General features: G+C 51.3%; 1 protein-coding gene across 4 annotated transcripts in view; it reads right to left on the bottom strand.

Moving 5' to 3' along the window:
• Nucleotides 1-24,870, bottom strand: part of GMEB2 (glucocorticoid modulatory element binding protein 2) — a 35,391-nt gene that overhangs the window by 4,588 nt on the left and 5,933 nt on the right. For all 4 annotated transcript variants that reach the window (XM_058562285.1, XM_058562284.1, XM_058562282.1 and 1 more), the window contains 6 exons: nucleotides 19,625-19,813; nucleotides 11,598-11,695; nucleotides 10,812-10,939; nucleotides 5,175-5,278; nucleotides 2,639-2,796; nucleotides 129-200 (listed from right to left, as the gene is read on the bottom strand). In XM_058562285.1, coding sequence (XP_058418268.1) covers nucleotides 129-200; nucleotides 2,639-2,796; nucleotides 5,175-5,278; nucleotides 10,812-10,939; nucleotides 11,598-11,695; nucleotides 19,625-19,755 — 691 coding nt within the window. In that variant the 5' untranslated portion in view covers nucleotides 19,756-19,813. The remainder of the gene's footprint in view (nucleotides 1-128; nucleotides 201-2,638; nucleotides 2,797-5,174; nucleotides 5,279-10,811; nucleotides 10,940-11,597; nucleotides 11,696-19,624; nucleotides 19,814-24,870) is intronic.

Here is a 24,870-nt window from a genome sequence, read left to right as displayed (position 1 = left end):
CACGAGGGGGATTCCACCTGCCTCTGCCCAAGAGTGAGCACCAGGTGGAGCCTTGCTCTGTGGCCCGGCACGCCCCACTCCTGCCCCAGGCCCTCCACCACAAGAAGTCCACAGGAAGGACCCCATACCTCCAATGGCCGTGGTCCAGTCGCTGGGGTCCTCGCAGGTCTCTATGGTGATGGTAGCAGGAGACCCGTTCACTGCAACCAAGACAGAACCGTGGTGAGTCTCGCCTGCCAGACCCGTCCCCCAAACACGAGCTCTGAATCTCTCCTTTGCACCGATTTCCACAACACCGACACAAACGTGCACTAGTGCAACCAAAGGAATGGCTTGCCTTGCACCTGAAATTTATTTTTAAACTTTTCAATCACAGACATCTTCGAACACACACAAAGGAGAAAGAAGTAAAATAAAGCTCCTGGAGCCCAGCCCCCAACAGTCCTCAACATGTTGCTCTTCTTGTTGCGTTTACAGCTTTCCCAACGAGTTTCTGTGACTCGAGGGTCAGGGCGCCACAGGGTGACTCTTCTGCCTGACCTGCTCTCTGCGTGCAGGAGTCTGGGGTCGCTGCTACCTGGCGGAGTCGATCACGCCTGGATTTCTTCTTCCCCTTGCCTGTTTCTCTGACACCACCGTGTATCTTGGTATCCCTCATGTTTCCATCCTCTACATCAGAAGACGTGGGACTTGGAGAAACAGAGGCTATCCTTGCTGGCTTCCCTTATTCCTGCCCTGGGGCCAGCAGAACGGCCGAGGATACACCTGGCATTTGGCCATCTGGGGCTCTTTCTGATCGAGACCTGGCTTCAAAACAAGCCTGGCGACCGGCTCACGTTTGCGAGAGCTTCTCACCCTCAGGCTGGTTCTTCCACACCCATCAGAGATGTCATGCTGGGGAATATTATATGCTTGGGATAATTTGTGGCACGAAAGTATGCTTTTCACAGTCTGGGCTGATACAAAATGTTTGATTGACTACACAGCAAGTGAGGCAGATGTTCTCACAGACTCTGGCCGAAGACACCACCACAGAGGTGAGTTTAAGGAAAGCGACAGACAGGGGCCGACCCCCTGGCATAGTGGTTAGGTACGCGTGCTCTGCCGCTGGTGGCCCAGATTCGGACCCCGGGCGCGCTGATTCACTGCTTCTCAGGCCATGCTGTGGCGGAGTCACACATAAAGTGGAGGAAGATAGGCACAGATGTTAGCCCAGGGCCAGTCTTCCTCAGCAAAAAGAGGAGGATTGGCATGGATGTTAGCTCAGGGCTGATCTTCCTCACAAAAAATAAATAAATAAAAGCTTTAAAAAAAAAAAAAAAAAGGAAAGCGACAGACAGACCCGTCCAAACCATCGAGGGATAACAGTTCACAGAGCTAAAGCCCAAACCCGATGTGGACTTTACCGGGCACAGACGGGGCGCTCAGAGCCTGGTCCTCTCTGAGATCAGTTACCCTGGGCCAACTTCATACGGCGGAGTGGAGGGTCTGGACCCAACAACCTCAAGGCGACTCTGTTCTCAGGAAAGCTACAGCCCACTGGGAGTGGGACATGTGTTCCCATGTGTCTCCTGCGGGAGGAGCTTGGCATGACCCAGCCCCTCCCCACACTGCCTTGTGCCATCCAAGGAGCCAGACCAGGACCCAGGCTGGGGCTTTGGTCCAGAAACGCCCACATCACTGCCAACTGTAACCACTAGATGAGGAAAGAGCCGACTAGCAACCTGCATGTTCCTAGAGCTTCTAGGAAGGACTCCGAAACCAGACCAGCTGTCCACACTGCAGCCAGCCAGCCCGTTCAGGCAGGGGGCAAGGAACACACCTGGGGTCAACAGCAGGACCTCACCTTTGCCCCCGAGCCTCCCTCTCCTTCCCCCCAAGTACAGGGCAAGGTCTCTCAGCTGACCACTATCTGGTCAGTGATAAGGACGATCCCTGGCCACACAGCAGCATGCCAGACTGACCCCATGGAGTGATAGTGTAGGGACGATGCAAGTGACACCACTGGAAATGCAACACCATCAAATTATCCCCGGGAAACACGAACAGGGAACTTAGGACCTGATTTCACTCTCATTTCAGTTTTAAAAAGTATTTCTCTATTCAAAAAGCTGGAAAGAATTCCAGGGAATTAGTCCTTCTACGAATTAGAGCAACAGGTATCAACAAGGAAGAACATCTAAGCATGTCAGTGTAAGCCCAAGCGGCAGGGAGCACATGTGCACGCACACGTGGGGAGCACCAACTGCTGCGGAAGAGCAGGCTCCCAGCTGGGGGCACGGCTGCAGGCGGTGGGGCAGGGGGTGGACAGGGCACATGGGGAGCCCTCAGTGGGTCAAACCTGGTGGTGGGCACTGGATATCAGCCTTCTTGTTCTTTATACGCTTCTCTGCATATTATATTTTATAACAAAAATGGCTTAAAAAGAAAAAGTACTTTAATTCAGCTGGACTTCCTTAGTGAGGAAGGAGGCGGCCGCTGACACCATAGGCCCAGAGGGGACAACGGGCTGCTGTGTGCGTGCACAGAGGCCCGAGCGGCAGGCACGTCCACCTCCTGTCCACTTTTGCGGGCGGAGCCAGAGTGGGGCTGGGTCACACTGAGCCTGCAAGAGCAAAGCCTCAGGCCCAGCACATACCGTCAGCCGTGGCGGGCGTGAGTGGGATGTACTCGGCAGACGTGGGGCTGCTCAGGGACACGCGGGCTCCCGAGAGGTCGATCTTGGTGCTGCGGCAGGTGTTGGAGCAGACCTTGTCGTGCTGGTAGAAGTCCAGCTCCCCAGAGTCCATGATCTTCCTGCAGCAGAGGAGGAGACAGGAGTGTCACGCGCTGCGCTGCGCTCGACGCCACGGTGAGGGCGGGCGCCTGTGAGCGCAACTGGGGAAGGGAAGGGGCCTAGGGGCAGATCCCAGGAGAGGTGGTGGCTGCAGAGTGGCGAACCAAGGCCGAGCCCTTAGAAGGCGGGAGGTGGGCTCCACAGAGGCTCCCAGCAGGCCTCAGACACCCCCAGCACAAAGCTCTCAGCCAGCACGGGGACTTGCTACAGCCAGGCAGGCGGCCTTGGGAGCCTACGCATGGCTCTGTCCACGGGCAGTGTGACCGCAATGGCCGGTGTCCCCAGGGAGAAACAGGGGACCTGACTGGCAGGCGTCCTGGAGATGCTGGTTGAGCACTGTGGGGCAGGCCCCCGGGGAGTAGATCTACGACTGACAAATGTACTGACGGCGGCACACCCACATGCTGTGTGACCAACTATGAAGCAGAGAGGCGACAAGCCCTCCAGGAGAAGTGTGCCCTTGGCCCATGCACACAAAGCAGGACAAAGCACCTCTGGCTCCTGCCATCTCTAGGCTGCATCACCTTCTGTCCTCGTCCTCGGTTTTATCAGGAAGGCTCTGCACACCCCACACCTGACTGGACGGCCCTCCCCAGGCCCTTCCCTCCGCCTCTCGTATCTCAACTCACATACCTCGACCCGTGGAAGGGTCAGACGGCTCCGTGGGGTCAGAGCTCCAACCGAGAGCTACAGGCAGTGCTGTGGCAGCAAACACAGACCCGAGGACAGCAAGCAGCTGCTTCTCCCGGGAATAAACGCATTAAGGAAAGCAGCCCTTTTGGCAGCACATCGAATCAACCCAGCTACACCAGACACCATCAAACATGGCAAGCATCTCTGGGCAGACGGACAGCAGGCCCGTGGGGACGTGCACAGGCAGGGGGGCAGGAAGGCCGGACAGAGGGGCCTGGGCCAGTTCAGGAGGAGTGGGTGTTACCACCAAAGCAGGAAATGCTGGGAAATGAAACTTAGGAAGCCACATTCCTGGGGGATGACTAATAGCCTAGAGTCTGTCCTTAGGCTTCTGAGAAGAGGCATCATCCTTCCTGTTTCCAAGGTGACAGGGAAGAGGTTAGAAGGTCACCTGAGACAGGCCACACACACTCAGGGCGGCTGCAGAGTGGGCACGGGCCCCACACCGGCCCCAGCAGCTTCCCACACAGAGGAGTGAGAAGCCCCACGGAGGCTGACACGACCACTGGAGCCTGAGGAGTGACCTGTGGACCCTCGGCATTCTCGGCTCTGACGTCTGTGTGAACGAGCTGAGAGCCGGCTCGAAGCTTCCCACAAACTCCTGATGAACTTCAAAGGGAAAGGAAGTGTGTGGGGAGAAAGTGGACACCTCACCCAAGAGCACACCACCACTGACGGCCGGCGAGGGGCGCCAGCCCGGCACAGCTGAATCCACAAGACAAAAGGCCGAGGAACCGCCCCGACTCGAGGAGACTGAAACACGGCCACTGACGCAGACGTGGTCTACACGGGACCCTCGCCAGGCAGACTGCCATGCCAGTAAGGACAGGGGGCAGACAACCGGCCAGGCCAGCAAGCACTGCAGGCTAGAGAGAAGCAGGCGGCTCTCCCGGGCTGGTGACTGCGGTGGGAGAGCCAGGAGCACTTTCTCATAGGGAAACAGGACACTGCTCACCAATGACCTGTGTACTCTACACGTCCATTTCAGTGAGAAGTAATGCACATAAAGAAGAGCACAAAGGCCGTGCTAAGAGATCAGGCCTGGCTGCCTGTCTGATGTGCAAACACTTATTATACCACTAATGCTTTACTGGCGAAAGTCACAGGTGCCTCCAGGAATCAAAATGAGACCACAAAAGTCCTATACGTCCGACAGTGTCACACGCCGGGAGGGGTATGGGCCAGGCAGCCCCTGGGGATGCTGTCAACTCTCCTCATATTTAAAATGTGCCTCACCTTCAAAAACCAAAAAACAATGAAAAAGCTACTATGCTTCCACCAGGAAGGGACACCTGGCATCGTCACCTGCACTCACCCAGCTGCCAAAGGCTCACCCTGCTCTCAGACACCCACTTGAGCACGATGCCATCCATGCAGACAGCCCCGCCCTCAGACACCCACCCAAGCACGATGCCATTCATGTGGACGGCCCCACCCTGAGACACCCAACCTGAGCACGATGCCATTCATGTGGACGGCCCTGCCCTGAGACACCCAACCTGAGCACGATGCCATTCATGTGGACGGCCCTGCCCTGAGACACCCAACCTGAGCACGATGCCATTCATGTGGACGGCCCTGCCCTGAGACACCCAACCTGAGCACGATGCCATTCATCCAGATGGCCCTGCCCTCAGACACCCACCTAAGCATGATGCCATTCATGCGGATGGCTCTCTTCCAGTCCTTCAGGGTGGACTTGCCGGCCAGGTGCACGAACTCCTTTGGGCTGATGACGTGCTCGTCATACTGTGGAGGGAAGCACAGCAGAGCAGGGTCAGGATGGAGCCTCTCCACGGCCCTCCTCTCCTGCCTGAACTTTTGTCTGGAGCCCAGCCCAGGAAAGGGGTACAGATGGCAGGGCAGAGTGCCATGGCACAGAGGAGCTGCAGGCTCACTCTCAATCTGACAGTTAAGATTCAGCCACTGGCAATCTTGATTTGGGCAAAAGAACAAGTCAGGAAAAAAAAAGGGATGGCCCTCCTGCACAAGGGCTGGAGTGGGGAGCCGGGCATTGCCCCAGGCCCAGGAGGGAGCTGAGCAGTTGGCACTGTTCCCCTAAGAACACGCCATATGCCTGAGGCCAGGGGAGAGCTGAGGCAACCCCACCACTCAGGAAGGTATGGGGCTCTCTCCCTCCAGAAGGGAGTCAACAAACCTTCTTATGAGTAATTTATTCCACAAATAACATAGAGACAGTCCCTGACTTACAATGGTTCCACTTACAATTATTTTTCGACTTTACCATGGTGCAAAGGCAATACGCGTTCAGTAGAAACCATACTTCAAATTTTGAATTTTGATCTTTTCCCGGGCTAGCGATGTGCGGTACAATGCTCTCACGTGATGCCAGGCAGTGGCAGCGAGCGCGGCTCCCAGTCAGCCCCGCAATCACATGGGTGAACCTGACACACTGATGGCCATGCCGCACCCAGACAGCCACTCTGTCTTCCACTTTCAGTACAGTATTCAATCAACTACATGAGATATTCGACTCTTGATTATAAAATAAGCTTTGTGTTAGACGATTCTGTCCACTTGTAGGCTACTGTAAGAGCTCTGAGCACATTCAAGGTAGGCGAGGCTAAGCTAGGATGCTGGGTAGGTCAGCGGTGTTGAATGCATTTTCCACTTAGAATATTTTGAATTTACAATGGGTTTATCGGGACGTAACCCATCGTAAGGTGAGGAAGACCTGTCCTGTCCACGTATTTGATCAAAATAACCCAAGACACAGCACACATAGTGAGCTGTGAACGTCCACTCCACCCGCCCAGGCCCGCTCCTGACAGCACCCTTCACCACGCAGGAAGCACACGCCACACTCGCACTGACGCAAACAGACATCCTTTTCAAAGCCAGGGAACCATCCTCCCTACTCACAAAGTCCTGGGGCCTGTTAGTTTCACCCAGGGTCGGAGATCAGTTGTCCTGAGAAGGTAAAACAGCCTATTCAATCTTGTTAAATGAGCAATTATTAGAACCAAAGAATCAAAATAAAACTTTACTTAGAAAACAAGCAGGCTGGGGACAGAGCCCTTGAGTCTCAGCGAAGACGGAAATGACAGCTCCAACTGTGGCCCAGACACGCCGCTGGAAGCAGGGCGCCGGGGTTCCCTGCCCGGGGCTGCCCTCCCCAAGGCAACTTCCTCTTCTCGAGGCACCCTGCTGTCCGTGTTCAAGCCTAGCCCAGATGATCCTGCCGCCAAGCACAGAGCGCCTCAGCTCCCGTATCTCCATCAGCTCAGGGAACCTCTATTGATGGAAGTGATCTTCCTCATTTCCTGAGCATCTACACACTTTCTCTCACTGAGTCCAGGAAGCCACTCAAACCCTCACTCAGCTGGCTGGGGAGACGCGCCCTGAGCCCAGGCAGGCAGAATCAGAAGATCTCTCCGGCCACTGCCCAAGCTAGCAGGAAGTTCACACTGGGCCCAGTCTCTGTGCACCCCCCAAGACATGATGCCATCTCTGCACGCCCCCCAGACATGAGGCCACCTGTCCCCCCCAGACATGACGCCATCTCTGGCCACCCCCTCTGCCCCCAGACATGAGGCCATCTCTGCCATCCCACAGACATGAGGCCACCTGTCCCCAAGACATGATGCCATCTCTAGCCACCCCCCCACCCCCAGACATGAGGCCATCTCTGTCCCACCCCCACAGACATGAGGCCATCTCTGGCCAACCCCCCTCACCCCCAGACATGAGGTCATCTCTGGCCATTGCCTCTGGACCACCCCAGCAGCACCTGGACGATCCAGCCACCACCTGACTGGTCCATTTCTCCCTAGAATCTTGTGCCACCTTCTCCAGATGCTGTTTTCTTGCCTTTCTCAGGGCTGAGGATCACTCTTTGTGTCCCAGATTTTTCTCACCGGTTAGGAAGTTACACTATACTCTTCGATGGATGCTGTGCCTACCTAGACCATCACAGAGTCCAGCACTAACGTGACCCACTGCCACACGGCCATGCACTGGGTCCTTCTCTAGACTCTTCCTAAGACGAGGCACCAGTGCTGCACAGAGCGGATCACTTCCATTCACCCACCTTCCCACTTCCTTTACTCTTCATACCTTCTTGCACCTAAAAACTCCCATCTGGGATCACTTCCCTCCACCTGAAATATGTTTCCTTTTGTGTGTGTGTGAGGAAGATCAGTCCTGAGCCAACATCCATGCCAATCCTCCTCATTTTGCTGAGGAAGACCGGCTCTGAGCTAACATCTATTGCCAATCCTCCTCCTTTTTTTTTTTCCCCCAAAGCCCCAGTAGATAGTTGTATGTCATAGTTGCACATCCTTCTAGTTGCTGTACGTGGGATGCCGCCTCAGCATGGCCGGAGAAGCGGTGCGTCGGTGCGCACCCGGGATCCGAACCCGGGCCGCCAATAGCAGAGCATGCGCACTTAACTGCTAAGCCATGGGGCCGGCCTCCCGAAATACGTTTCTTAGAACACGTTTCTTCAGCGATGACTTGCTGATGGCAGATACAGTTTTGTCTGAAAATGTCTTACTTCTCCCTAGTTTTTAAAGAAGATTTCACTGTGAGCAGTTATGCTCCCATGGCACAAGAAGGCACAGCTCTGTCATCCTCTGGTTTCCACAGGCGCATTTAGGAGCTCCACTGCCAGTGGGATTCTTATTCTTCACTAACAGCATCTGCTCTCGGTTATTTCAGGATCTTCTTCGTCTCTCATTCTGCAGTCCCATTATGATATTATCTATGGTAAATCTGTTTCTAACTTTTTATTTTGCCATTATTTCAAACTTACAGAATAACTGTAAGAATCGTACAAAGAGCCCTACCACGTATGCTTCCCAGGCTCACCGACTGCTCGCGTCTGGCCCCGCGCTTCCCCGTCCTCCATGTGTGCACGGGCATGTGTGCATACCACTCCTCTGAACCGTGGAGAGTGAACTGCAGGCGGCAGGCCCCTGCTCGATGTACTTCCTAGCAACTTCCCAAGCACAAGGCTCTTACCTAACCACGTACACCTCTCAGGATCAGCAGATTACCGTTAATGTATTATCCAGCCCACAGGCAATAGTCAGATTTCACAGATTGCCCTAATGATAGCCTTTACAGCAACTTCTCTCTCTGATGCAGGACCCAGCCCACTCTGTGTACTGCACCTGCTGTCACACCCTCCAGGCTCCTCCAGAACACTTCTGTCTTCCTAACCTCGACATTTCTGAAGCATGCAGGTCAATTTTTTTGTAAACTGTCCCTCAATTTGTGTCTGTCTGATGACACAAATTTCTCATGAGCAGAGTCAGGTTACACACTTTTAGCAGGAATGCCACAGAATTCCTGCCCACTCGATTAGGAGACCCATGATGGAGGTTTCTCCCAATACTGACGCCTGAGTGCCAATCACTTGGTTAAGGAGCTATCTGCCAAGCTTCCGTCCCCCTGCGGAGTGACTGTTTCTTTCTGTAATTGACACCTCATTGATGGGGTCTTTTGAGACCAGGTAAATGCGCGGTTCCTCCACCAGCTCTCACAGGCGAGTTCCAGCAACCACTCATGGCATTTCACCTCCATCACTCCTTCCACATTTATCAGTTGGCATTCTAGTGTCAGAGCTTTACTTCTCCCTATTTATTTTATATAAATAAATGCCACGAAGCAGACTGCAATAAATATGGACTCATAGATTCTTACTTTACTTGAGTTACAATCCAGACTACCACCAATAACTGTTCTGATGTGAAATTGTCCCAGAAGGAGCCAGTTGAAGGCCCTTTGAACTGGCACCCATAGCTTTTTGAAATGTGGTGGGTTTCTTTTCATTCATTCAGTTTGGGATTTGTTAAGTCTCTTGAACTGTGGACTGGTTATGGAAGTTCTCAGACCCTTCCTCTTCTCTCCTGCCAGAACTCAGATAATACATTCGACTCTCTTGCTTCTATTTTCCCTCTTTTTATCTCTGTGGACTGTATTCTGGATAACTTTACTTCTATCTTACAGTTCACTAATTATCTCTTCAACTGTGTCTAATCTGCTGTAAAACCTATCCACTAAGTGTTCAATTTTAATTCTATTTTTCATTTCTAGTTGTCTTGTTCCAAATCTGCTTATGCTTTACCCATATTCAAGCCTCTCTTTTATTTCTTGAAATAAATTAAACATAATTTTATATTCGTGTCTCCAAGTCCCACGGCCTGAAGCGTCTGAGGTGCTGTGTGCACGCACTCGGGTGCTCTGTTTCCTGGGTGCTCAGTGTTCCTGTTTGCTTTACGCGAGCCACTCCCTCTCTTGGAACTTTGCCGAAATTACTGAGATAAAGATGAGTTCCTCCAAAAAGGATTTTTCATTTGCTTCTGTCAGATCCCTAGGGGAACTGCCAGCCAGGAACCGCTCGCAACTAAACTCTCAGTTTAACATTTTCAGACTGTGTGGCCACATACGGGTGGCTCAGGAGGGTTCCCTCCTCACTCAGCTGAGATGTGCAGCAGGAGTTTTTGTTCTGTGCAGCGGACAGGGCGGGGCTGGGAGGGTGTCGTCAGTGGCCCGCCCTAACGCTGAGGGGAGAGACTTGGATGCAGCAGCATTATAGGGGACAATCCCCCTCAACAACACACTTCGGAGGAGCCCTGGGCTTCACCTTCTCATCTCTAGGCCTGCAAAGCAGAGAAGACCAGTGCCGGGCAAAGCTCTGCAGGCAGAAGCCGGGCTAGAGCTCTGCCTCTCTCCAACCCCACCTCTCCTAGGGCCCTCGGCCTGCATATTTCTTCCTTTTATTGCCAGCTTAAGGGGGCACCTAGAAGACGCTCTAGGAAAATATCTTAACTAGCATCTCTGTCTGTTTTCAGCACAAGGTGGAGTCTGGGCAACTAATCTACCCTGTTGCCAGAAAGAATAGCTTTCTCATTCATCTCACTCATGGCGACTAAATGCGTCGCTCCAAAGCATGCCTTTCCTTCAATCTGCCAAATAAAGCCAGCTCCCCACATCAGCTTGGGTCTCGGCTGCCCACCTCCCATATGAGCAGAACTGCTTCCCTGCCTCCCTCCACAGCTTTGCTCCAGTAACAGAGAATTACAATTCCTAGATGCTTTCTTTTGTGCCCTCAGCAACAATCTTGCCTGTCTTTGAAGGCTTACTCCCTGTCCTCTGCTCACCCACACCCCTGGGATTCTGCCTTCTACACCCCCACTGCACAGGCCACACCCCTCGGAGCAGGGATCTCATGTGTCGGCTTCGTGGCAGCAGCACTGTGAGGGCCTTCCCTTGCAGCCTGACACATGTGCCTGCTTGGTTGTGTGGGAATCCTCACCTGAACACACTTCACATTGATGCCAGGGCACACAAACTTCCTCCAGATCAGGTTGGCCCTGCTGTCCCCACAGGTAATGGGGTACACGATCTCAGCCTCCAGGTTCTCCTCCTCTTCGGCCATCTTCACTTCTCACAAGGTGATTGACAGGGAAAGGATAAGCACAAAAAATCAGTCACAACCCCTCCAAAGCACTTCCTGCAAAAGCACAAAAAAGTTGCCAACCTGGAAATCAAAAATCAAATCCAGGAAGCACTGGGACAGGACCCAGGTGGGCAGGTGCGTTTCTTATCAGCCCTGAGTTAGTTTCAGGTAAATTCACAAAATTAATTTAACGATAGTAATATTAGTATAATTATATTAAAGTATAGTTCAACCGAAAAGTCACTTAAGGAAATGACATCAAACTTCACTTGGAACAATTCTAGAGAAACTTATTCTTAACGTTTTAAAGAGTTCTGCAGCCTTTAATGCTAGGCAACAGGAAAACACAAAAGTGTCACAAAGAGTTTTCATTACCATTCACTGAGAGTTACAACAAGCAGAGCTGCAAAGCTCTCCCCACCCGCCATGGGCAGAGGCCAGACTACCCTTCCAGGCAGAGCCAGGCCCATGGGAGGACCCGGAGCCTAGGCCTCTCCCGCACCATAGGCCCATCTCTGTGGAATAGCCCACAGAGGGACTGTGAACCTAACTGTTACCCTCTTGATCAGAGCACTGTCCCCTTGTGAAAAACCACCTCCAGAGCTGCTTGCAGGAACTGTAGCAAGAAGACAGGCTCCTTACCTAACACGGCTTCCTTGAGCTGCGAGGACGCTGTGAAGGCAGCGGCAGCGGCTGCAGCAGCGTTTTCTGTCTCCATGCTATCTTCTGTCAGGTCACCCCTGGAAAGGAGGGGGGTGAAGAGGGACACATCAGCACACCCAACCACAGTGGGCCTCGCACACCCTCTGCTGCCGTTTCTGCCGCATGTTCCTATGGTAGTCCAGAATCTCAGTGGCCCTGCGGGTCAAGGGACCTTGTGCTGACGGTCACTGCACTGCTGCCCCCCACAGGTCTTTCTCCAACGGTCTGTTTTGCTCACAGCTGTGTCTCTGGTGCCCACAACAGCGCCTGGCACATGATACCAGCACCACGTGTTTGTGGAGGCAACAAATGTGTAAGCGGGCCTAGTGCGTTCTTTAATAAAGTTTCTTCTTTAATAAAGTCTTTTATCCTATTATAATGATTTCATACACTTATAGAAACCACTGAAAAATACAAAATTTTAGAAAGGAGAAAAAAAATCACCCATGGCCTAAATAAATTACTAACAAATCAAATGTAAAGGCAAAAGGCAAAACCATAAAAGTGTTAAAAAGAACAAAGGAACATTTTTTTAATAGTTCCAAAAAGTGGTAAAAGGTTTTCTTATACAATACAAAACCCAGAAATAAAAAAGATGAGAAATTTGCCTTAAAAAAATAAAAATAAAAACTTTCTGGTGGGGGGGGGGCACCAATTTTTTTTTTTTTTTGGTGCGGAAGAGTAGCCCTGAGCTAACATCCATTGCCAATCCTCCTCTTTTTGCTGAGGAAGATTGGCCCTGGGCTAACATCTGTGCCCATCTTCCTCTGCTTTATATGTGGGACACTGCCACAGCATGGCTTGATGAGCAGTGTGTATGTCTGTGCCCAGGATCCAAACCCACGAACCCCAGCCACCAAAGTGGAGCACGCAAACCCAACCACACCACCAGGCTGGCCCCAACACCAATTTTTTGAGAAAGAACTGGGGGGAAACATGTCAACACAAGGAAGACAAGCAGCTCACTTCCTGGTGTTCCAGAAAGAGCTCCCCACAGCATAAAGCGCAAAAGGAAAGGGTGAAGGCCACGACTAGAGACCATGCAGAAAGGGGAGGCCAGCCCAAGGCCTCGCTCATGAGCAGTGCAGATGGAGACCGCTTCCAGCAGCAGCAGCACCACCAAACCGGTGTGACAGCCATGTGACAGCCACGAGCCGTGTGAGGTGGGGCAGACGTGTGACACTGTGATGGGTTTGTCCACGGCTTGGAGGGCGTGCACCTTTGAGCCAGCGCCCCACTCTGGGAACTACCCCTGCAGAGAACGCATTCTCACACATGCACAAAGACATGCACGACTATCTGAGACAGGAGGCTGGTCTGGTTTGTGGAACCCAGGAGCAACGTGGATGGGACAAGCCAGGCGGGGCTGGGCAGGGCTCCCCAGGTGTGCTCACATGGTGACCACTGAGTATGCTATGCAGGCACTCTTCTGTTGGGTGCTACACTTCAGAAAGAGGTTTGCTCACAAACAAACACGCTGTGCTGAATGGCTCATGATGTCCCTCCAGTCCCTCAGCAAAGCCCTGAGCCCGAGGCCGCCCGAGAGCGGCCGCTCTCCCACCAGCACGGTGCAGGCGCTCACCTGACCCGTGCCCCCAGCCCAGAGTCTGAGGTAGAGGACGCAAGGACACAGCCCTGATTTCCCACAGCTCCCCACCTCCTCCCCGGACTGGGAGGAGCAAGAACTCAGGTCATCAAGACAAAGAGACAGGGCAGCCACCTGTTCCGGGGGACGCTGAACCTGAAAAATGCCTTGAGCCAGGAGCCGGTGCAGAGAGCACGGGGGACCCCAGGAGGCCTGTGGGGTGAGAGCCAGGGCAGAGAGGTGGGGGGGCCTCGCTGCCATGCTGAATGGTAGGAACTGAGCCTGGAGGGTACAGGAAGCCTTCGGATCTTTCAGAGGAGTGACGTGGTCTGACTCGGTTCAGAAAGAACATTCAGCAGTGGAGTGGAGGATGGATTTTAGGGGCAAGAAATCAGGGAGAGAGCAGGTGAGAGGCTCCTGAGTGTGAACCTCAGCAGCACAGAGGACCCAGGGCCAAGGGGACAGGCACACTATGGGAGGGGACACACCTGGCCTCTGTGGGCTCTGGGTTGGGGGGCACGAAGAACTTGGGGTGATTGTGGGATGCCCACTGTCTGGCTGGGAGACTTTGAGGCATAACCCACACACAGAAGGGCTCAGACCCCCAGGGGCAGCAGGGGAAGGCCACAGGAGCATCCTTTGAGGTCCCTTCAGTCACTGCCCCTCAGCGCAGCCACCATCCCAACTTCTAGCACCAGAGACCAGGTCTACAGCCTCTGAACTTCCTATAAAGAAGTCAGAGTATGGACTCTGGGGTCTGGCTTCTTTTCACTCAAGAGGCCTGTGAAGTTCACTGTGGCTGTATAGAGCCCTAGTTCTTCATCCTGGTCGTTGGCTCGTGTTCCGTTCTGGGAATACGCCATCATTTGTTACCCACCCAGCAGGTGTTTCTCACAGTGGATTTGCAGCTCAGCCAAGGTCAGGGCTCGGCCCAGACATGGGGGTCATGGTGAAGCCTTGGTCAGATAGGGGATTCCCTGGGAAAGGTGACAGTGGCGAGTAAGGAGGAGAGAGCCCTTCTGAGCCCAGAGATGCCAGCATCTAGGCAGCAGCAGAGAAAGCGAGGCCCCAGGAGAGAGGCCACCATGGAGACAGGGAGGGGGTGGCCCACAATGCTGACTGCAGTGGCTAAAAGACACCTGGGGATCTGCCGCAGACCCCTGGGGAGCATCTGAGGGCGGGCGAGGGGTGGTCAAGGCAGTGGCCGCCGTGGGTGCAGGAACAGGAGCAACAAGCGCAAAGGCTTGGAGGAGGGGCCCACAGGGTAGAGAAGAACAGGAGGCCTTGGGGACCGTGGAGCAGCACTCAGCTCCCTACAGAGAACCTGCCTACAGGGAGCCGGCCGCCCCTGGGCCTGGGTTGCACTCGCAGCAGTCTGTGTCAGTGTCCCAGTGCCCGGCTGGACCCCTCCAAGCACTGGGTCTGAGGCTCTTCCCACCCAACTCCTTCCGTCCCCCCTCCTCCCGCAGGGTCAGACGGCCCCTGCACCCTCCCTTTATCCTTCACAGGTGTTTCTCCCAAGGAGCCTCCCACACATCTAAGTCTACCTGCTCTCTGGAAGGCCTGACAGAGCTCAAAGCACCCTGAGAGCAGTGCATGTTCTACGTGGGGGCCCGCTCTAGCCTGCTGACAACCGCTCCTCTGACAAAGACCACTGCCCCGGAGCACCGGGGATGCCGCCCTGTCAAGTCACTGCTCTCCAAGTCTCCAAGGCTTTGTTTCACTTCAGACCAGTCAGAATGAGAGCCGATGAGAAATGCCTACTTGGAATCTGGTCTTTGGGGCCATGAAGAGCAACTGCCACATGAAGAACAATACTGAGAACATCAGCACTCCAACGGGGTGGGTGAACTCAGAAAGAGAAGCTGTCCTTTTACGCCAGAACTTTGGAAGGTGGAGAAGATAACGACAAAACAGGAAAATGTGCTCCTTCCACACAAGAGAACCAGGACAGTCCTTAAGAGGAAGTGAGTCAGGAGTGAGCGACGGGGAAGAGAGCTCAGCGTTTAACAAGCCAGAGCCGCGGTCCCCATCACAGGCTGCATGCAAATGAGGCCACGGCCATCCACAGGGACGCTCTGAGGAAACACAGGTCGACTGGCTCCCACCAAGACGGAGGGCCCTCCAGGAAGGCAGACACGAGGGGTCACCCTCGACCACAGCTGCCTCTGTGCCCACCCACTTCGCACACAACGCAGGAAGGGATCCTCCACCGCTCCGTGAGAAGCCAATTAACTGGCATTTGCAGTTCAAAATTCATTCAAAAAATGTCCATTTTACTTAAAGCAAATGTTTGTGGGGACTGCTGGCTATCTATAAAGTGCTCCTTTCTTCTTCCCAGCCTTGGCCAAGTGTGCCCGTTGCCATGGCAAAGCGGTGGGCAGGAGGCAGCCCTAAGCATCAATGAGGAATGCTCCCAAGCTCTCCCCCAAACACCCAGGCAGAAGAGAACCCAGCGCTCACAAAGTAATTAACTCACTTCACTCCCCCATCCTTTCTTAAACACATATCCAAGCAAATCCCAACTTTCAACTAGTAGGATAATAGATAAAACTTCCCGCAGAAAAAGAAGAGAAATATCTTCAGGTCCTTTAAGATAAACCTACCTCAGCTGCTGCCATGGGGTGTCCTTCTCAAAGGAGAAGGTACACACAGCCTCTCCTTTCCTCTGTAAATAACTGACTCACACGGGCAGCACTTCAGTATCCTGGCGCTATGACCACAGGATGCAGCCAGTCCCTACGAGGTCTTGCAACTCCCACGCCTGTTGCTGGAACCTTCCGCCATGAGGACACCAAGGCAGGTGTCCTGGAGGGTGAGAGCTATGTGCAGAGAACCCCCAGCTATCCCAGCTAGCGCCACGGACATTCCAGTGAGGGCACATGAGACCACCCAGCAGGGCCCAGCAGCACAGGCCTAGGCCAGAACAACCACTGGGCCAACCCACCAACTCCTAAGAAATAACAAACATGTGCTGTTTGTTTTAGGCTACTAAGTTTTGTGGTGGCTATGCAGCAAATGTAACTGTAATATAGAACCATACCAGAAATGGGGTGGTGCTATCACAAAATCCTGGGAGAAGGCAGAGAAACGTTAGCAGGAGCGGCCAGGGGCAGGAGCGACTGCAAGAGGCTTGGAAAAGGGACCCCATGCCATGCAGTGGGGGAACAACTGGCAAAAACGTAAGCCTTGGTCACTGAAGGTAGAAAACACCCTAAGGAACTTGTGTGTGGCTCTCAGAAGGAAAGTTTCACGTAGAAAGCAGAAAGTATCAACCGGCTCTTGGAGTGCAGATGATGATGTGTGGGAAGAGGGCGAGTCTCCTGTGGGATGCAGAATTTGCAGGAAATATGGGGGCCAAACTGTTTTACATCACCAGTTCGCACCTGGCAAAAGATTTTCAAAGTTTGAAATGGTCTCAGATGGGCCGGCCCTGTGGCTTAGTGGTTAAGCGCGTGCGCTCTGCTACTGGCGGCCCGGGTTCGGATCCCTGGCACGCACCAATGCACCACTTCTCCGGCCATGCTGAGGCCGCGTCCCACATAGGCAGCTAGAGGGATGTGCAACTATGACATACAACTATCTACTGGGGCTTTGGGGGGGGGGGGAAGGAGGAGGATTGGCAACAGATGTTAGCTCAGAGCCAGTCTTTCTCACCAAAAAGAGGAGGATTAGCATGGATGTTAGCTCAGGGCTGATCTTCCTCAAAAAAAAAAAAAAAGAAAGAAAGAAATGGTCTCAGAATAAAGACCAAATCAAGGATGCAGCTGCACGACCCCCTGTTCAAACCCCAGAAGGTTTCAGGCCACGCCCAGGGCTCCTGGGAATCTCCAAGGCACTGTCCCACAGCAGCCTGCCCCCAGGCAGAGAGGGCCTACCTGAAAGAACCCGTGATGAGCATGGATTGAGTATCAGAAGAAAGGAACATGTGTCAACATGGAAAGGTGGAGATCACTAACACAAAACAAAACGCCACACATACAGTACGATCAGATCTCATTTGTGTGACTGGAAGTGGGGGGTGGGTTCTGTGGTGCTGGAATCTTCTATTTCAGTGTTCCATGTCCACTTCATACTTTCTATTGTGCATTACATTTAATAATAAGACGGTTTAAAGAAAGAAACATTCATATGTTCATATATAAATAGACCATCTGGAAGGATCTATTCTAAGGTATTAGCTGTAGGAATCCTGGGTGTAGGAATGTGCTCTGCTTTTATTTTTGCTTATCAGTATTTTCTCATTTTCTACCCTATGTATTTGGTAATAACAAATTATTTTCAATTTTTAAAAATCTATTGTAAACTTCTCAGTAAAATGGCAAATTAAACGTGGGATGAGATGACTACTAACCCAATTTATGCCCCAAAGCCCCAAACCTAGAGACCTGGGGGCACCAGCTACCTCTGGAAGCAGGAACGAGAAGAGTCAAAGTAAGAAGACTTGGCTGAAAGCTGGGAAACGAGCAGTTACATCCCCAGACCATGACCACCCCCACCCCCACCCCCACCCCCACCCCTGCTCACGCAGCCAGTCACTGTCCCCAGCCCCACTTGGCAGAAGACCCTAAGAGGAACAAACAGAGCCCTGCCTACAGGCCCCTCGAGCACAGCTGGGGGTGGGCATTGTCCTGAAAGCAGAGGACACTGAGAGAACCCAAGCATCCTGGACAGTGAGACCCCTCCTGCCCCTAAACCAGCTCCCAAAACACTGACAGCAGAGACGTTCATCCTCCAGTAAAGGGCAGAAGCATGTTGCTATGGACTGAGTTGTGTCCCCTCAAATTCATATGCTGAAGCCCTAACCCCTAATGTGACTGTATCTGAAGATGAGGTCTTTAGGTGGTAATTAAGGTTAAATGAGGTCATAAAAGTATGGGCCGTAATCTGAGAAGACTGTGGCTTTGTAAGAAGAGGGAGAGAGACAGTTGCCTCTCCACCAGGTGAGGACACAGCAAGAAGGCGGCCGTCTGCAAACCAGGGAGAATCCTCACCAGAAACCAAACTGCTAGACCTTGATCTTGGACTTCCCAGCCTCTGGAACTGTGAGAAAATAAGTTTCTCGAGTGTAAGCCCCCCTACGTATGGCATTCTGTTATGGCAGCTGGAGCTGCCATTCTGACCAAGTGTCACTTCTGCCACACTGTCTTCATCGCGGGCCGTCCCAAATCCAAGGGAGGCGGCTTGGGCACCGCCTCTTGGTGGGGAATGGGAGGTCACTGCAGAGCATGTGGACTGGAGACGCTGGTGTCACTGTCTGGAAACCTGCCCACAGCATGTACACAGACAATGCAAATACTGACCAGGACAATGTGAGAATTTAGGTGGGAAAGTCCAGTCTCAAGGTCCTGCATTTCCACAGACACAGTCAGGCGCTCTGTCAACGAAGCACTTGAGTATCACATAAATTGAACCAGGAACCCACCAGGAGCCAACCCTGCCTCCATTCTGCCCACAGGAGGGCAGGTTAAAAGCATCGGTCCCAGCAGCAGAGCCCCAAAGCAATGGGGATGAAGACAAAGATGACCCGAGGCCCAGTCAGACTGCACAGCAGCAGCAGCTGCCTGTGTGAAGGAGTGAAACCCGGCGTCCTCTATGCCGGCGACAGGAACCGCCACTGTAGCCGAGCCTGGGTCTCGTCCTTCCTCTCAAAAGTTTTCAGACAGTGAAAAGGCAACAGCTGCCCCCTGCTGCAGCGACGTGCTGAGGTCAGTGTGAACACACCGCACGCAAGACGCAGCAAATGTGAGGCCGACAGGAAGACCTGCCCCAGCCTGACCCCTCCGGGCAGGAAGCACGAGGAAAGCCAGCCGCTCTGCCCAGGGCTGACCGGCCCTTTCCTCTCAGCCCTTCGAGAGAGGGGCAGAGGCGACAGGCAGTGCACAGGCAGGAGCCATTCTGCCCCTATGTGACCGTTCCATCTTTGGGGACAGCAAAGGAAGCCAGTAGTTAAGTCAAATGTCAGCTTTTTTGCCAACTAACCTTCTATTTGAATGTCTAGCATAAGAGATGGGGAAGAAAACACTGACAGTATCAGGGGGAGTGTCAAGAAAATCTCTGTGTCTTCAACTTCATTTTGAAAAACCAGTTCCCAATTGTCCCCACTGTCCATCTTATCCAAAGAGAAATGACCACGTATTTTCAGAATGAAAACCACATAATCATCTTGAGGCAGGAGAAAAAGGCAAAGCAGCAGCACTATCTTTGCTTCTTGGCTGGTGCGATGTTTCTATTTTTCCTTCATACTCTCTCCTCACAGAGACACTTGAGCCCAGTTTACAATAACTGTAAGTAAAGGACACTCCTGAAGCGCCCCCTACACTATGCCCAGGACACCCGCCCTAGCATGACCAGCCCTTAAAGGACAGGGGCCCATCCTCACCCGTGAGGAGCCAAGTTGGTCGTGACCAGCACAGTCTTCACCTCCTCCACGCCGCTGCCGTCCACTGCAGTGTCAGGCGTCGTCACCACCACTACCTCCTCCATGTGGACACTCACATCCGGGGTCGCCATGGCACAGCTAAAGAAGACACCCAGGACCAAGGGTGTCACTCCGCCAGGGTCCCAAGTCCTGGAGGAAACAGGCAGAGCACAGGTCACAGGCGGTCTCCGTGTCTGCCCAGCAGAACTCGCAGCACTCGCACCTGTAAGTACCTCCGAGGACCCATCCTTGAGGCCCAGCCCACTACTTCGGACAGAAACGACGGCAAGAGAAGGGCTACTCCAGGGCTTCTAGTTCTGGTGAGGATGGAATAAGCACAATCCACTGTCTCTGCCACCATAAGAGCTAAAATCCCTGAGCAGAAAGCACTGAGCCGCTACACCTGGGCCCAAAAACTCAGCGGTCCACAGCAGGGGGCGAGGAAGGAGATCAGTCCAAGGAGACTCCTCTGGAGGTGAGTCTCCTGGTTGTTACTGTCCCTCTGTGTCCCTTGGCCTGAACTCAGAGGCAGCCCGTACCCCAGAGCTGGGCACAGAAAGCGCCTGGAGACAAGCCCTGTCTCTGGTCAAGACAGAAAGGGCAGAATGCCCTGCTTTTATCATTACTGTTGTCTTTGCTGGCTCTGCTGTCCCACAAGCCCAGTCCCTGCTAAAACCCTGTGATGGCGGGGGACGGGCAGGCACCTGAAACTCAGGGACTAGAGGCAAGTTAGTCCAAAGACCGTGGGGGGTCCCCATTTGTCCCACTCTCCATCCTCTGATGCTTGACCCAGAGCAGACCCTGTCCCAAGGTGTCATAGCACAGAGGACACACAAGAGCCCAGGTTTCCAGGCAGAGGACAAGAAAGGGAACTCTGGGGTCAGAGAGTATGAGGGAGACTGGAGAGGAGGGAGGTGCTGAAAAGAACTGCACCCCAGTGTGTACAAATGCCTGGTCACCCCACAACTGTCCCTGCGGGAACCTGACCCTAAATGGCAAACCAAAGGTTTTGAGAACTGACCCCCAGGACAGATCCAAGGCGCTCTGCAAACACTCGGAGACTGAACTGATGTGAGGATCACGCCCACAGGAGGGCTGGGAGCCTGCAGCCTGGACCAGGTCCACTTCCTGCTACAACAAAAATGGCTACCTTCTCCCTTCTCCCTCTAAACAAGACCCAGAGTCTCACAACGTAATATTCCAAGTATCAAGAACACAATCTAAAATTATCTGACATACAAAGAACCAGTAAAGTCTGACCAATTCTCAAGGGAAAAAATAATCCAGAGAAGCTCACTCCGAGATGAGCACTGGACTCAACAGAGACTTTAAAGCAGCTATGATACACTGCTTCAAGATGAAGCCAGACATGCTTGAAACAAATGGAAAGATAGAAAGTCTCAGCACAGGAGCAGAAGTTGTAGCCAAACAGAAATTTGAGAATTAAAAAAATAATAACAGAAGTAAAAATTTCACTGGATAGGCTCCATATCAGAATAGAGATGAGAGAGAAAAGAGAGAGAGTAATAAAAATAAAGACAGATCAATAGAAATTATCCAATCTGAACAACAGAAAGAAGATGGAAAAGCAATATGAACAGAGCTTGAGGGAATGTGGAATTATATCAAAAAGTTGGACATCTATATCACTGACCCAGAAGGAAAGAAGAAAAAAGTGTGACACTGGAAAAAAACTTTGAAAAAATAATAGCTGAACACTTCCTGGATTTAGTGAAAGATATAAACTTACACACTCAAGAAGCTCAGCAAACCTCAAACAGGATGAACTTAAAGAAATCCATGCCCAGATCCTAATCCTATTGCTGAAAACCAAAGACAACATAAGATCTCAAAAACAGCCAGATAAAAAAGTACATATTACCTATACGAGAGCAATTCAGAGGACTGCAGAATCATCATCAGAAACCATGGGGCCAGAGGCAGGGACAAGTGAAAAGGAGTCTACAAGTGAAAAGATCCTTTAGAAATTAAGGCAAAATAGACATTTTCAGATAAAAGAAAATTAAGAGAATTGGTCACAGGCAGACCTGCTCTGAAAGAAATGCTAATGGATTTTCTTCAGACAGAAGGGAAATTATAGCAGAGGGAAGCCTGCAACTTCAGCAACGAAGGAGGAGCAAGCAAACGGCAAATATCTGGGTAGATACAACAAACTATTTTCCTCAAAAGTTTTTTAAATACATATGACAGCTGAAAGCAAAAATTCTAAGACTGGGGGGCCGGCCCAGTGGCGCAAGCGGTTAAGTGCACGCGCTCCACTGCGGCGGCCCGGGCTTCACGGGTTTGGATCCCGGGCGCGCACCAACACACTGCTTGGCAAGCCATGCTGTGGCGGTGTCCCATATAAAAAAAGTAGAGGAAGATGGGCACTGATGTTAGCCCAGAACCAGTCTTCCTCAGCAAAAAAAGAGGAGGATTGGCAGATGTTAGCACAGGGCTGATCTCCTCACACAAAAAAAAAAAAAAAGATTTAAAAAAAAAAATTTCTAAGACTGCCTGGTGGGCTTTTCAATGTATGCAGACGTGTAACATCTACGACGTAAAAGGGACAGCAAACAGACCTCCACTCCACTCCAAGTGACAGAATGCTGTTTTAAGCAGACTGTGAAAAATTAAGCCCTTCAAAAGGTGAATGGATAAACAAACTTTATATTCCATATAAAGAAATATTATTCAGACATAAAAAGAAATGAGTTATCAAGCCACAAAAAGACACCGAGAAACTTTAAATGCACATTGCTAAGTGAAAGAAGCCAGTCTGGAAAGGCTACACTATGGAGACAGTAAAGAGATCAGTGGTTGCCAGAGGTTGGGGGGGGGGGGTAGGGACAAACAGGCAGAGAGCACAGAGGATTTTTAGGGCAGTGAAGCTACTCTGTGTGACGCTATAATGGTGGATACGTGACATTATGCATTTGTCAAAACCCAAAGAATGTACAACACCAAGAGGGAACCCTAAAGTAACCTATGGACTTTGGGTGGTTCTGATGTGTCAATGTAGGTTCATCCTTGCTCATATATGTACCACTCTGGTGAGCGATGTTGATAATGAAGGAGGCTATGCATGTGTGGGGCAGGGGGTATATGGGAAATCTCTATAACTCTCTCTCGATTTTGTTGTAAACCTAAAACTGCTCCAAAAAAATAAAATCTTTTTTTTTTCTTTTTCTGAGGAAGATTGCCCCTGAGCTAACATCCATTGCCAATCTTCCTCTTTTTGCTCAAGGAAGATTGTCGCTGAGCTAACATCTGTGCCAGTGTTCCTCTATTTTGTATGTGGGATGCTGCCACTTGACGAGTAGTGTATATGTCCTCACCCGGGATCCGAACCTGAGAACCCCAGACTGCAAAAGTGGAGCGCGCAAACTTAACCACTACGCCGCGAGGCTGGCCCCCCAAAATAAAATCTTAATTAAAAAAATGAAACAAAACATACTGTGTACAACACCAAAAGTGAACCCTAATGTAAACCACGGACTCTGGTTGATGATGCGTCAATGTAGGTCCATGGATGATAACAAACCTACCACTCTGGTATAGGATGTTGATGGTGGGGGAGACCGGAAAGGGGGATATATGGGAACTCTGTACTGTCCACTCAATTTTGCTCTGAACCTAGAACAGCTCAAAAAAGTATGTCTATTACAATGGAACAGAGACTATAATGGAGAATGAAAAGACAAGTTATAGATGGAAGAAAATACTTGCAAATCACATATCCGACAAAGAACTTGCAACCAGGATATATAAAGAACTCAACAATAAGAAAATAACCCAGTTTAAAAAACAGGCAAAAGATCTGAACAGACACTTCACCAAAGAAGATATACGGATGGCAAATAAGCACATGAAAAGATGCTCCACATCATTAACCCACAGGGAAATGCAAACTAAAATCACAATGACACACTACTACACACCTATTAGAATAGCTTAAAAAAGCAACAGCAAAAAGCTGACAATACAAAGTCTGTGAGGATGTGAAGTGACTGGAATTCTCATACACAGCTCACTGGAATGCAAAATGGTGCAGCCAGTCTGGAAATGAGTCTGGAAATTTCCTATAAAGTTAAATACACTCTGGGCCGGCCCCGTGGCTTAGCGGTTAAGTGCGCGCGCTCTGCTACTGGTGGCCCGGGTTTGGATCCCGGGTGCGCACCGAGGCACCGCTTCTCCGGCCATGCTGAGGCCGCGTCCCACATACAGCAACTAGAAAGATGTGCAACTATGACATACCACTATCTACTGGGGCTTTGGGGAAAAGAAAGGAGGAGGATTGGCAACAGATGTTAGCTCAGAGCCGGTCTTCCTCAGCAAAAAGAGGAGGATTAGCATGGATGTTAGCTCAGGGCTGATCTTCCTCACAAAAAAAATAATAAATAAATAAGTTAAATATACTCTTACCATGTGACCCAACAATCCCACTCCTAACTATTTGCCCAGGAGGAATGAAAACTTGTGTTTACCCAAAAACCTGTACACCCATTTTTATGGCAGCTTTATTCATAATTGTCAGAAGCTGGAAAAAACCCAAATGACCCTCAGTAGATGAATGGGTAAACAAACATACAGCAGAATATGTATGTTGTATGTCCAACTATACAACAGAATACTAGTCAACAATAAAAAAAATTAAACTATTGATAGGTGCAACAATCTGGATGAATCTCCAGAGAATTAGGCTGAGTTGTATACTGTACGAGTCCATTTATATGACATTTAGGAAAAGGCAAAACTACAGTGATGGAGAACAAATCAGTGGACGCCAGGGGTTGGGGGAAGAGGATGTGGCTATAAAAGGATAGCACAAGGGAGATTTTTGGGGTGATGGAGCTGTTCTGTATTCTGATTGTGGGAGTGGCTACACAAATCTATACGTGTGTTAGAACTCATAGAACTGTTTATCAAAAAACCATAAAAGTTTATCTTACCATTTGCAAATCTTTTTAAAAAATTAAATTGGCAAAAAAAATGCTATTGCACCCTCACACATATGATCAACTGACTTTCTTTTGTTTCTTTTTTTTTTGGTGAGAAAGATTGGCCCTGAGCTAACATCCATTGCCAATCCTCTTTTTGCTTGAGGAAGATTGCCCCTGAACTAACATCTGTGCCCATCTTCCTCTATTTTGTATGTGGGACATCACCACAGCACAGCTGGATGAGCCGTGTGTAGGTCCACGCCC

The sequence above is a fragment of the Diceros bicornis genome, chromosome 19, assembly GCF_020826845.1.
Source record: "Diceros bicornis minor isolate mBicDic1 chromosome 19, mDicBic1.mat.cur, whole genome shotgun sequence".
NCBI classification, from domain to species: Eukaryota; Metazoa; Chordata; class Mammalia; order Perissodactyla; family Rhinocerotidae; genus Diceros; species Diceros bicornis.
This window is presented reverse-complemented; position numbering and strand designations above follow the sequence as displayed.